Source organism: Lichtheimia ornata, assembly GCF_029851405.1.
Source record: "Lichtheimia ornata isolate CBS 291.66 chromosome Unknown scaffold00112, whole genome shotgun sequence".
NCBI lineage: Eukaryota > Fungi > Mucoromycota > Mucoromycetes > Mucorales > Lichtheimiaceae > Lichtheimia > Lichtheimia ornata.
Window position 1 is genome coordinate 12910 of NW_026695432.1, and position 13654 is coordinate 26563.

At 43.1% G+C, this 13654-nt stretch overlaps 6 protein-coding genes across 6 annotated transcripts; 4 read left to right on the top strand and 2 right to left on the bottom strand.

Annotated features, from left to right (window-relative positions):
• Nucleotides 1-3575: 3575 nt before the first annotated feature.
• Nucleotides 3576-3981, top strand: O0I10_012107 (uncharacterized protein; the record flags this gene model as incomplete). Its single annotated transcript, XM_058492053.1, has 3 exons — nt 3576-3662; nt 3728-3830; nt 3899-3981. The coding sequence occupies 3 exons, from the start codon at nt 3576-3578 to the stop codon at nt 3979-3981; spliced, it is 273 nt and encodes a 90-aa protein (XP_058337165.1).
• Nucleotides 3982-4281: 300 nt separating this feature from the next.
• O0I10_012108 (uncharacterized protein) lies at nt 4282-6030 on the top strand (the record flags this gene model as incomplete). Its single annotated transcript, XM_058492054.1, has 9 exons — nt 4282-4402; nt 4474-4518; nt 4576-4711; nt 4768-4794; nt 4863-5228; nt 5288-5549; nt 5636-5692; nt 5758-5847; nt 5926-6030. 9 exons carry the CDS (start codon nt 4282-4284, stop codon nt 6028-6030), a joined length of 1209 nt encoding a protein of 402 aa, XP_058337166.1.
• Nucleotides 6031-6588: 558 nt separating this feature from the next.
• On the top strand, nt 6589-7536 carry O0I10_012109 (uncharacterized protein; the record flags this gene model as incomplete). The annotated part of the gene is made up of 5 exons (XM_058492055.1): nt 6589-6616; nt 6686-6744; nt 6814-7008; nt 7089-7388; nt 7456-7536. The coding sequence occupies 5 exons, from the start codon at nt 6589-6591 to the stop codon at nt 7534-7536; spliced, it is 663 nt and encodes a 220-aa protein (XP_058337167.1).
• A 1950-nt stretch (nt 7537-9486) lies between these two features.
• Nucleotides 9487-10068, top strand: O0I10_012110 (uncharacterized protein; the record flags this gene model as incomplete). The annotated part of the gene is made up of 1 exon (XM_058492056.1): nt 9487-10068. The coding sequence occupies one exon, from the start codon at nt 9487-9489 to the stop codon at nt 10066-10068; it is 582 nt and encodes a 193-aa protein (XP_058337168.1).
• A 653-nt stretch (nt 10069-10721) lies between these two features.
• On the bottom strand, nt 10722-11886 carry O0I10_012111 (uncharacterized protein; the record flags this gene model as incomplete). Its single annotated transcript, XM_058492057.1, has 5 exons — nt 10722-10941; nt 11006-11376; nt 11433-11555; nt 11610-11679; nt 11750-11886. The coding sequence occupies 5 exons, from the start codon at nt 11884-11886 to the stop codon at nt 10722-10724; spliced, it is 921 nt and encodes a 306-aa protein (XP_058337169.1).
• Nucleotides 11887-12081: 195 nt separating this feature from the next.
• O0I10_012112 (tRNA pseudouridine(38-40) synthase) lies at nt 12082-13641 on the bottom strand (the record flags this gene model as incomplete). Its single annotated transcript, XM_058492058.1, has 7 exons — nt 12082-12187; nt 12257-12327; nt 12402-12686; nt 12763-13112; nt 13164-13302; nt 13362-13455; nt 13514-13641. The coding sequence occupies 7 exons, from the start codon at nt 13639-13641 to the stop codon at nt 12082-12084; spliced, it is 1173 nt and encodes a 390-aa protein (XP_058337170.1).
• Nucleotides 13642-13654: the final 13 nt, after the last annotated feature.

Sequence of the window (13654 nt, forward strand, 5' to 3'; positions counted from 1 at the left end):
CAAACATGAAACTATCACACAAGGTGCTCTGAAGCATGCTGATCAACTTCATTCAAATAAAATTCGCAGAGTTCATTGTGAAGATTTAAAATGCGGGGAGGTCCAAATGGTGGATGACGGGATCGATCCGGAACAAAAGAGCGGACGGCCCACCGCCCCGAAGTTGCCCACCTCCAACTTGAAAATTGGTCACCAGGGTGCTCTCGAACATGCTGATCAATATTTTCTAATAAAGACCTCACGCTTCATTTGAAAATTTGGAATGGGCGCGTCCACAAGTTTGAAAGACAAACACATTCGCAGGGTCTGCCTTTCAAGAATTGACATATTCTTTGTTTGGGCGTAGCTCAGTCAAATCCCCTCGGATCAAGAAAGTTGAATGATGGGCATGTTGGGCTGGAGCAGGACAATCGTTCACATCACGTAGATTTTTCAACAATGCTGATTGGATAAAAGTGGCTGCTAGATGCCAATGTATGACCTGAAACTGAGGTATGCGTACCTGTCATACATTGTCCCTGAAGCCCTGTTTTTTTAACTCAGTTACACAAAGAGGTCCTTCTGCATCTTTTGCTCTGCCAGGGTCCACCTACTTGACAATGAACAAAGACCACTCTTCATATAGCATCACGCTCACAAACATAAAGGTGCCTGTATCTCCAAACTTTACAATCAAACGTGGGGTTTTTATTAGAGCAATGGGCTCGGCTTGGCCAACAGCACCTTGTGTGAAAGTTTCGTGTTCAATGTCGCAAACAGCTCAAAAAATATTTTTTGGTCGTCGTCGTCGAAGAGGTCGACCCCTGGATCCAGTTTGGCTGGTAGCGACATTGCGAAATCTGGGATTGGCCACGATCAACGTGAAACTTTCACACAAGGTTCCTTTGACCCCGCCGAGCACGTTGATCTATTAAAGAGCCCACGTTTGATTGTAAAGTTTGGAGATACAGGCACCTTTATGTTTTACATATGCTGTAAGGGTGATGCTATATGAGAAGTGGTCTTTGTTTAATGTAAAGTAGTATGACTATAATAGAGCAAAGATGCAGAGGGACGTGTTGTGTAACTTGAGTCAGTCAGCACAGGCGATGCATAATTCTTGTACACTATTTAGGAATGGTTCATAAATGCCAGCTAATAACCCAGTCCTCACATTCGCCTTTGTTGCCCAATCCAATGCATGTGAACGATTGTCCTGCTCCAGTCCATCATCTCCATCCTTCAACTTTCTTGATTCGAGGGGATTTGACTTAGCAACGCTCAAACAACGAAACATCATTCAATACCAGAAGAATCAAATTGGGAAGTTATTTGTAAACTGCCAACTAATAGCCCATTTCTCCCACTCACCTTTGTTGTACAATCTAATGCATGTGAGCGATTGCCCTGCTCCAGCCCATCTCCACTATCGTTCAACTTTCTTGATTCGATGGGATTTGACTGAACAACGTTCAAACAAAGAAGTATCATCCCAACATCAGCTCAACTCACTTTAATTTCCACTTCTTCCACTCCCAACTTCTTGACTCATCCACCCATTCTCAACTGTGGGCCCATTCAAGTATACAATCATGACCTGCGATCGATTGTCCTGCTTCAACCCATCATGCCAATCCTACACTTGCCTTGATCCGATTGCTTTCGACTGAATGGCAAGTCCATGGCGTGTACACATCCTTCTTCTTGTCACTCTCCCAACACGTGTCTTCCTCGACACTACACATTCTTTTGTTCACTCCTCTTCCACAATCAAGCGGAACAGCATTCATTCCCACAGTTGCCATTAGCAAGGTCTTCATTGTCTCAAGTTACTTGTAGCATCTTGTCTGCCAGCCATTTTTACTTGAACAGCAGAGAGTCATTGTGTAGAAGCAGCTTTGTATTCGTGTAGTAACTTGCTTTAATATACGAATCACTGTACCTTATATTCGTATGGGTTTTTATTGTGTGGCGTGAGATGTACAAAAAGTGATATGTATGGGGATCTGGCCTATGTATGAGTACGATCATGCACGTTGTCGTGGTGGGATGCACTGATCTGTCCTCCATGTTTATTTATCCTTGGTTACTATCGTATGATGGATCATGTATGCAACGACGAGGGAAGGATATTGAGCTAGGTGCTGTTGGGTTCAGGTTGACGTACTAGCCACTTGGATGTAAACGGGGATGCAAGCGTGTTTAGAAAAAGCCAAGTTGCTAAATGTTATCATGCACGTCTTTGGTAACAACGATCAATGCAAACATCTCTCGCCACAGTCGTCAAGTGATGTGAACTTCGTATTCAAGCATGTTTCAATTAAAACAATCCTCGTCATCCAACGCAATACCTTCTTCTCAAATATGATTGTGGGGTACGCTACATCCAACAAGCATACCTAAATCGATGATGCATGCACATGATAGAGTTTACTGCATACGTATGTGGATAACCATGAAACATGCTATGGTCATGCGGGGTAAACAACAACAACTACGTATGTACATGTCTTCAACGGGACTACGTGCATTGGAAAGTAAAGAGAATGTAAAATGGTGCTAGCATGTCATGGCGATTTAAATCATCCTTGATAAAACACGTTTCACTATAGGAAGAGCGATGGTGTTGTCATTGATGAGTCAATACCCAATCGATCGCAAGTACGTAGTGATGATTATATTGCATCATGCACATGTATGTGTGGCAAATTTCTTTCACAGGCTGCGACTTGCGTGCGGACGAATGAAGGCATGTGGTGCATTCTGCATACCAGGCTACTCTATTCAAGGAGAGAAAGAATGAGGAGGCGTTGATGAAATAAATAAAGACATGCAGTACTCCATAGTAATAGTAGACATCAACATCTTTATGCTTGGACGCTGTGGATCAGTTTTTATGATTTCGGTGATCGACATAGACAATAGCATGGTGTGTAGACGTTAGCACTCCTTTGTGGCCATATAATACTCATCATCGACTATAAAGTAAAAAAAAGGGGGTTACGAGAGGGGATACATGTATACAATTTAATGACATCTGCATGCTACAGCTTATGCTGCTGCTGCTGCTGCTGCTGGGAAACAACACCCGCATTCAGAGGCAGCTGTAGCACTTTATGCTCGATGATCAAGTTGTTTCAGTACATGGTTGTTGTTGTGTATCCGCATGGTTCCACAAGCATAAAGAAATGGATGCTTAATCAAGGCAAGGGACATTCCATTTTGCATACCATTGCAGAGCCAGTACAAGATAAAGGAATGATCTGCAAGGGTCAGACAACTTTTTGTGGTGAACCACTGCATGATGGGATATTGTAGAAGAGTAAATATGATAGCAATTAAGATACTGTGTATTTTTAGGAGTAGTGGTCCATTGTGGGTGTAAGGCAAGGATTGGTGGATGTTCTTCCCGCCCATGTGCTAGGAGGAGAAAGGAGATTTCCGGGATAAAGGGGTGTGCAATGAATAAAGACTTCTGAGTAAAGCAAGGAGACCACATTTTTGTATATATATATGAGGCAAGATAAAAACACCGGTTACACACTCGCAGCATTTGGATCATATCCCCTCCTCTTTCATTCGCCACCGAGATCGTCATGGATTGCACTATATGTACACACAAGGTCTTTGTCACTGAGAGGATCGATGCTAATGGTCGACCTTATCACAAAACATGCTTCAAGGTATGTATCATTCTTCAAGAGCGTAACAAGGAATCAATGACACTAAATTTACACCTTGTCACCAGTGCTCAGAAAAGGGATGTCGCTTGACACTTGTCAATTTTCATTCACATGAAGGTCGCCTATACTGCCAAAAGCATGTCCCAAAGTTACAAGCCATTATCAGTCGTAAGTGCATTGCTAGTAGTTTACTCTATGATAGCGTGGTGGTGCTTATTGGCTTTTGTCTCGTATAGCATTGAATCGTCGTCGTCTCGTTCACAGCTCATCCACCAGCTCATCCAACTTGTCAAGTGAAGGATCAACATCATCATTTTAATGTTGTTGTCGACAATAAAAAGGACGTACATGATACCCATTACCACTACTACTATTTACCACTAGCTTTTGCTGTTTTGTAATAAGGGCAGGTACATTTTGTAAAGAAGGAACAGCAGCCACCACCTGCATTATACCTTATCTCTCCCTTCCTTGTCGTGGATTACCCCTCACCCATACACATATTCAAGAGAGAGTGTGTGTCTCATGTCATATCACAGTGTGCGGGGAAATGCCGGGTGGAGGCGGATTAACATTTGTAAAAGCGGGATTACTCTGCATTGTACCTCACTCTTTTGCAATGGTCTTATGCTCGCTGGCTTCCAGGCCACCCCTTTGCACATTCCTTTCCAAACGTCTCTTTTCAACATCATGTCCAGTGGCATCGCTTGATTACTATTTAACAAAGCCGCAAGGTGGAGGTGAGTGTGTGCTGCTTGTGCCATTGAACGTTGCAACCATTGTTGTCTCACACCTTTATTCGCTACAATAGAACACTTGCTAAGACTCAATTTGAACAAATCCAAGCAGCTTCTTGGTGAGCAATGACTTGATAGGTACCGTTTATTACAGCGTTTCTGATATGGGTATACAGGTATTACCAGCTCGCGTGGAACACGAAACCACAACGAGGATCGTTATCGGGCGGTTACTCTAGAGTTACTAGCCAGCTCCCACATGCAGGCTATGCGGCGTGACGCTAATCGTGCCTATTTTGGCGTGTTTGATGGGTAATTGAGATAAGGAACCAGTATAATGGTACATGGACTTATTCTTTGTGTTTTAGACATGGGGGACCTATTGTCGCGGATTGGTAAGTGGGAGGGGGGATATTCAAGGGATAGAATTTGGAGATATTCATGCACGTGAATTCATTTGTAGGTTGGCAGAGCAACTGCATAGTCGCATAGAAACGGTGTCACTGAACGATTTACCTCGTATCATGCGATCATTACGTACCTATGGTGGTTATTTTCGACGATTCAAGATACCCAATTCATTGAATGACCTTGTGGATGAAAATATGAAGCCCAAAGTGGACCCAGATGATCTTACATTGGAACAACGGCTGACATTGGCGTTCTTGGAGGCTGATGCCGAGTGCTTGGATCTACTTAAAGATGATGGCCCTGAAGGTTACCATGAAGGTTCTACCGGCAGTATCGCTATCATTGAGCCACAGGATCAGCGACCTTTCTGGGAAAGTCAAGCTTATGATATTATCATTGGTCATGTTGGAGATACGCGGTAGGTATACATGTGCTTGGATCATGTATGTACATTTTATGCTGATAGAGATTATTTAGGATATTGTTATGTGATGCATCCTCGGGTGAAGTAGTGACACTTACAACAGGGGATCACCATCCTGGAAATCCATTGGAGCAGGATCGATTACGCAAGTATGCCGGTTTTGTTACCACTGACTCGTGGGGTGATGATCGAATCCTTGGCATGTTGGCCACCAGCCGTGCATTTGGTGATGCTAAACTGAAGCGTTATGGTGTCTCAGCTGAACCCGACGTAGTACGATACAGCATTCGTAAAGACAATCCGGCGGCATTCCTGGTAAGCTAAGGGAAAAAAGGGGGGAAACGGAAAGGAGAAAGCAAATGGACGCATGTGGTCTTATTCTTTTCTTTGTTTTTCCAAAGGTACTGGTGACGGATGGATTGACATCAGTCATGTCAGAGCAAGAAATTGTGGACATTGTAAGGAGGATAAAGGTTTCTAGGGGGGGTTGTGTAAAAATGGTTATGCTGAAAGGATGGCGTAGGTAAAGAAGGGAGCTGACCCCACCATGTCAACCAAGAAACTTGTTGACATTGCTGATCAATATGGAACAGAGGATAATTGTACAGCTATGGTAAGTTACCCCTCTACTTGATCAAGATCAACAATGAAAACAGGAAACTAAAGTTTGTTTTCTTTATTCGGGATTAAGGTTGTCCGATTAAAAGATTGGGGGACTCGAATGCATGATCTTACAGCTGATTTGCGTGAATACCGGCTAGCCAATTCTTCAATGAGCAACCGTCAATCATGGTAGCGACTACACAATCCCTTTCGATATTCTCTTGTCCCTTCCTCAACATCTCCACCACCACCCACACAAACCCCAGCTTGTCATCCTCTCCACATCGGATCAACAATAGAATAAGAAATCGAGTGAAAGGCATTTATATGGGTTGTATCATTGGGTTGGCATGGCAGTAAGATGCTCATGGTTGTGATTTGGGATACGTGTCATATTGGGAAAGCGAGGAAATCATCTATGTTGATTATTTTGGTTTGCTGCTACAACGACCCGGTCACGTGATGTCTACCTCGCATTATAGTCATTTATATTGTTGGCTTCCCTATGTTGTATCACACTACTTGCATGATAGTTGTAAAAGATGAAGGTATGTGGTATTCAACCATGAATGATGTTTCCAGGGAGACGGAGTCATGGTAACACACACAATGCCGATGGTGTATGGGTGGCTTTCGAGCGCACTGTGACATCTTTTCCTCCGCTCTTGAGTCGGTGAATGATAGCTGAGCAAAAGTGCACAAGAAAAAAAGCGAGTGGCAGCTTTCTTCATATACACATACATATACAACTATGCCAAAGTCCAAACGATCGACCGTGGGTATGCAACGAATTGACATTTCTTTATTACGTTTATGAATACACAAGCCTAAACTATTCTTCATTCTAGTATCGCTGACACAGACCGAGAAGAAGGGTCGTGAAGGAAAGGAGAAGTTGATCGAGGAGGTAACTGTTTATGCATTGAAGGAAAAAGGACTTGAGATCACTGACCAAGGGAAATCGGGCATTGTATAGGTGCAAGCTGCTGTCGATCGGTACGATTACCTTTGGCTTTACTCTGTCAAGGATATGCGCAACACATTTTTAAAGGAGATCCGAAACGACTTTAAGACATCTCGCTTCTTTTATGGCAAGAACCGTGTTATGGCAAAGGCATTGGGCAACACAGTTGAGGAAGAATACAAGCCTGGATTATCCAAGATTGCCAAGGTATGGAAAAAGAGAGAGGGAAAGGGATCTATGTATGTGATTATGGGAGGAGGATGTTAATCATTGATATGGAATCATAGGAGTTGCACAGTGAAGTGGGTCTGTTATTCACCAACGAGCCATACGATGTCGTTGTTCAGTATTTCCAAAGCTACACACAACCTGATTATGCTCGCTCAGGATCAATTGCCACACAAACTATCAGCTTACCGGAAGGTCCAGTACAACGTGGTGTAGACCCTATGCCTCACAACATGGAACCTCTTCTTCGTCAATTGGGTATGCCTACCACTCTCAAGAACGGTATTGTCACCTTACCCGTCCCTTACACCATTTGCCGAGAAGGCGAAACACTTTCCACCAGCCAGGCACATCTTTTGGTAAGCTACACTTTTGCTCTCTTTTTATTGACCCCATGGGCTAATTATATATCTATTTGAAACCTAGAAATTGTTTTATCATCAACTTGCAGAATTCCGGGTGCAGCTCATTTGCTGTTATCACAATGGCGAGGTCAAAGAACTCTAGAATCATGTTATCCCATTCATACACAGTCAAAAAGCATCATTTTTCCATTGTACGCTAGTTATTAAAAAGAAAACTAAAAAGCTTAAACAAAGATCATTTACCATGTAAGGGTTCATTGTGGGACAGGTCTGTGCGATCTACAAGTTGGAAAGAAGGAAAAAAAAGTCGCGTGTTTCCCTCGTGGGCATATGCCACGTTTTCTATTCACCTCCTATTTTCCCATTCCTCGCTTTCTCCCTCCAATTTCCTCCCCCCTCCCCTTGTCGCGCGATCCAAGACTTCGGGGGTAAGCCAGGGAAAAGGACCACCCATTCATCATTGTGTCTCGCTCTCTCTCCTTTACCCGATGTGTATTAGGATACGAGCAAGTTACAAAGCATAATCGATACTTTTTTGGCATTGTCTTTTCAATTGTCCGCCTTAATTTCTTCCCACAGTGAATATTCAGGCTCATTGGCATTGTATTTTCTATTGGCACTATGTACAGCTGACGATGATGTGTCTAATAGAACAACACTCGATGGGGCCATCTACTTAATTATAGCTCACCCTTTTGATAATGGCACTAGTGTAAATATACCTATGTATCATCATGATACTAACGTGTTGATGTGAGTGGGAAAAGATCGGTGATAGTATTTGTTTTGTCAATAGAGCAGGCAGTGGGAAATGGCAGATGCATGGTGACGATCATGGAATTTGTCAACAAGACAACCAATGACACTACAATGGATCTCCGCTCATGCAACCTTAAACGAGAGCGGTTTTTGACAGAAACATAATTGCAGGTTGCTGCAGGCAATGTTACGCAACATGGTTTAGCAGTAATCACAGCAGCAAACTAGCCACCGTTATGCTATTTTCGTTGTGCTCGCCTTCCATTGTTTTTCATTGTGCGTGATGTCTCTTCTCGGTCTTGTTGCCATATGAAGCCAACCGATGCATTAGAATAAACACACGCATATAGCATCACCCTGAATGGGGGTCACACAAGAACTTGGCGCGCACCCTCGCTTGATTATTATATTATGCATGCATGATCATCAACCACCACCACGTTGACACAGCTTTTTCTCACGTTTCATTTTACGCAAGGAGGTATCATCATCATGCATTGGGAGTAAGAGAAAAAAGAGACACCAAAGGGGATGATGTACCTATGTGTGTGTGTGTGTGTATGCGAGGATGTAAAGCACAATTGCTCTCTCCTTGCCGTCATTAATCATGGATGGAAAAAAAGAAACAGGGACGCGTCTCATGTTCCGCTTGAGCGGAAGGAGAACAAGGGGAAATAAATGCCATGATCCAATCCACAGCGGGCGGTGGTGGTGGTGGGATGATGTTGATTGACATAAACAGAAACAAGGCAATCAACCGATCTTTTATACATCAGCGATCGACATGTTTAACACGCGTTTACCTTCCAAGTGAACTCCTCGAACGAGCGGATTACAAAGAGCCACGAACATCACACAATGAACCTACACACTGGGATTCATTAAAAACAAGTAGCTGCTTTTCCTCAAAGTAGAGAAGGAGTAACAATGACGAAATGAGTGTGCGTGTCTTTATTGTTCCTTTAGTAGGGGTTGAGGAACACAGATATGGGAATAATGACGGTTTCAAAAAGAGTTATGCATGCATATGCCCGTAAGATCGGTTAGGAGCACCCACGCATAGGGATGAAAAAGAAGGGATCCGAAGCAATGAATAACACGACCCGATCGATGATGGTGATGATGCTTGCGTGTTTATTATTATGTACGCACTCCTTATCTTGACAGACACGGCAAACGTGGGTGCTCCAAAAAAGGAGCATCAATAGAACCCTCCTCCCCCCCCGACAATGGGTCACCCACCCAAAACGATTATATAAAGGGCGACATCTTTATTACTTCCATTTCCCCGTTGTCCTTTTCTTTTCCTGCAACAACACTTTTTACAGTAACCATGGATATTAAAAATCTGCTTTGTTCATCATCGAATGTTTTGAATGAAAACGATGCCAACGATTTTCCAAAGTCGCCTATTTGGTCATCTTCTTCCTCAACATCCACGTTTTCATCATCATCATCATCGTCAACAGCCAATAGTCCAGTCTCATCTTGCTTTTCAACACCACCATCATCCCCTTCAGTGAATGAACAACAACAACAACAACAGCCATCTCAGCAACAACCACGACAACCGCAACGAACTCCACAAACACGTACTCCTTGGACAGCTGAAGAGGACTATCTTTTGCAGCAAGGTTACACACAGGGCTTATCATGGGCCATGATTTCAGCAAAGTATCTACCACATCGTTCGCGAGGCTGCTGTTGGGGTCGTTTCAAGACTCTGCAAACAAAGGCAATGGAACACCGTGAATGGACCTCAACAGAGGATCGTCTTTTATTGATGGCTGTCAAGAAGCATTCGCGTCTATTTAAACAAGCTTGGAAATCGGTCGCTGAAGACTTGCCAGGTCGTTCATGGCGTGAATGTGAATTCAGAACTGCTCGAATGATCCGCAAGAAGCAACAACATTAGAAACCCACAAAAAGAAACTTGACCTGCTTCAGAGGATACGGATGTTTACATCATCGTCACTGTCGAGTGCAGTGGAACCGTGGATCGGATCTCCTCTTGTGTGTATCAAATTTAACAAACTCTCTTGTCTCGGCCTCCAATGTCTATTCTCGACTCTCTCTCATCAACCAAATCCTTCACCTCCTCCTCCTCTTCTTTCTACTCCTCCTCTCACTCTCTCTCTCTCTCCCATCCTCCCACATTTACATGCCTATATATACCTATGACTAATATGTTATGTAATCTTGCTGTGCTTCAAAACCCTTTTATTACTACTACTACTATGATTAGCCTTTATGAAGTTGTCACTGCTGCAGCAATGCTGTTTGAAAAGTAATAAATCCCCTCTTGTATAGAATCATACTTTGACGTTGTTTGTTGCTTATTGACGACATTAATAGCGTGATGATCGGCAGTGATGATCATCTCCTTTATCCTTTTTCCACACTTGAAACACGTGTCTCGCTCTCTCTCTCTCTCGATCAGAAATCTCGCTCGAATGATATATGACGTCCTTTATACAAATCCATTACACGTAGTAGCAATAGTAATAGCAATAGTACAGTAGAATACAAGGGAAAACGATAACAAAATTAATACATCCAAAGGTAACCTTAAGCTTGTTGCTGCTGCTTGATTATGTCTCGCCGTGCCATATTCCATGCATCTGTCTTGGTACCCAATTCGACTATTGCCTCATGTTCCTTATCCATCAATGCCAAGGCTTCAACATCACACCATTTTCTGATATCAGACAATCCATGACGTATATCCCAAAGATACTTCTGCATTGGGGAATAGAAAGCACCTGTTTCATCTGGTTTCTTGTCGTAGCTGAAAAACGAGGATATATATGAACAACCAATTCAATCATCAGATTTTAATGATAGCAACTTACATGACAGGCTGTGGAATTCCTGGCAAAGCGGGGTACAATTCACGTGCTTCCTTGATGGCCTTGTAAGCCTCTTGAGGAAAGAACACTTGCCCTTCAGGCACCGATTTCTTGTCGTTGCTTTCCCGTAATTCCACAATGGCTTCAATCATGCTCTTGTCAGCCTTGTCTAGCAACTCGCGCACTTTATCCAGCTTTTCAGCATCTTCCTTGCATTGGTCCAGACGTGCTTTGGTCGCTTCCATTTGTTCCTTGGCGGCTTTTACAGCATCCTCCTCCTCTTTCTCCATCTCCTTGAATAGGCCATCCAGTAATTCGGTCAACTCTTCACGGTACTTGACAAGTGAACGATGATCCACAGCATATTTTTCATTCTACCAATGTGAATGAATCAATAAAAAGTCGTCCCATGGTTCCAGTAATAACGTACCTGGCTCTCCGCTTGTCGGATCTTCTCATTCTCTTCATCCAACTTGATCTGTGATTCATCCACTAATGCTTGTGCCTTCTCGATGCCCTTGTCACAACGCTTCTTTTCAGATTCAATCTCACACTAAGATCAATCAATAAGTCAATGAGCGGCAAAAAGACCATGTAAGAAACGTACAATACACCAATACAGGAACCATTGAAGCGTCCATCGATCCAAACCATTCCTCTCCGTCTGCCACATTTTCCTGCGAAATCACAATACACATGTGTGTCAACGTTTTTGCATCTCTATCCATGACCTTTTACTATAATTACAATTTTGCCTTTGCTTCTGTGCATGTTTGTTCTGTGGGTTGTCGAAAGACCTCGAGTTTACGAATATGCAGTTGGCCTTCTTGATATGGTTTCTCAACGTGAGCTACACCAGCAACAGCGTGCGTCAAGTCGTCCATAAGGGTAAATGACATGGTTATCAGAGGAAAAGAAAAAGAGACAAAGAGCGAGAGCGAGAGAGAAAAGTGGAACTTTGTGTGTGTGTGTGAGGGTGTGAAAAAGGACAAAAGGGACGAATTTCCCGGCACGGAACATTTTCTATTTGTGCTCTTTGGATTCCTCCATGATGTGGTACTGGTTTGTGTAACACCCAATCAAAAGGTGAGGATGGCTTCTGGTGGAATACAGCCTTCCTTGTTCAGATAACTGAAAACGGGTCCCGTTTGCTGTGCATCCATGTAAAGCAAGAATCGATCAAACCTATGTAAAAGAAAACCTATATTAGACCCAACTTGATCCTCCCTACTCCCTCTTCTTTCCTCTACTTACAAGTTTTGTTCTTTTTCGGTTGCCAGCATTTCATCAATGATCCATCGTTCCTTGAATTCATCCATTGCATCCTACGTGTGTAAAAAAGCTTAATCAGTACCACTGGATTACATAAGCCAACAGTAAAGCTATGATGATGTTCTACCTTGTATGAGTCAAATGATATAGGCGAACGATCCGGTCGATCAGCGATACGTTGGTTGTACCCATCAAAGAGAGGTTTTTCAAGCAAGAGACCAAGTGCAGGTGCCTTTGGGATGTTGATTTTGTGATGCTCAAATGACTGAGAAATGACTGAAGTGGGTGTGTCGGTGCGTGTTACGAGCATGGCCATAGCAATCATCTTTCGGATCTGGTGTAACATGAAAGATTGTCCCCGGAGCTTGACATTGACCCATTCCATACCATCAAATTGCTTTGGTTGTCCAACCTAGCATGATCATAGTAGTAGTAGTATGAGCCATCTTGTAGAGTAATGTCATATATATATATATAAATGAGCTTACCTCGACTCGCATGATGTAACGATTGGCACTTGGATCCGATGAGTTGCGTTGAATAGTGTAGTTGTGGAAATTGTGGGTGCCTTGGAAAACAGCCATCGCATCTCGAAACTGTTCCAATTTGGTGCTGCTGATACGACATTGATGCTTCTCAGCAATACTCTCGCGAGTGCTGACAGGGATATAGGCATTCTCTTCAGCAATGTAAAGATCAGATGGATGCTCACGTGACGACCGTAAATGAAGGGAACGAGATGGCGGCATTTCCAAGGTGTATGTGGGTAACCAATATTCATATTCTCGACCATTGCAAGCCTTTTTTGCATGAAATCCACCCGTGACAGGAGTGTATCCTATTACACAATGAGTATACAAGATGCAACATTAGAAAAGCGTCGTCTTACCCCACACTTTGATTTGATCAGGCAGATGTTGGTTGATTTTTGAGACAATATCCGGATCTTCCACAACCAGCTTGGCAGATACCACATTGCCAACAGCATGAACGCCCTTATCAGTACGAGCTGCTCGAGCCATTTGTATCTTCATATACCCATATTAGCTTATTGTTTGACAATATTCACTCCCTTCATATGCTGTACCTTTTTTGGATCCATCGAATTGAGTTCTGATACTGCCCCAGCCTTGCATAACGCTTCAAATAAAGTTTGCTCGATCGATCGAATGGATGGATTGCTGTCAATACCCAATCAGCTAAATGTAGAAGACCTCGCATGTCGACATTGGGACTCACTATTGCATGCCTTGAAAACCAGTGCCATTAAAGCCGAGCATCAGGGCAACCTTGGTCTTGTGAAGACGTTGTGGTTTTGTGCAGAATGAGCGGGTTAAAGAGAATGCAAGTCGAGCATTGTAGAGCATGTCAATGTAAATG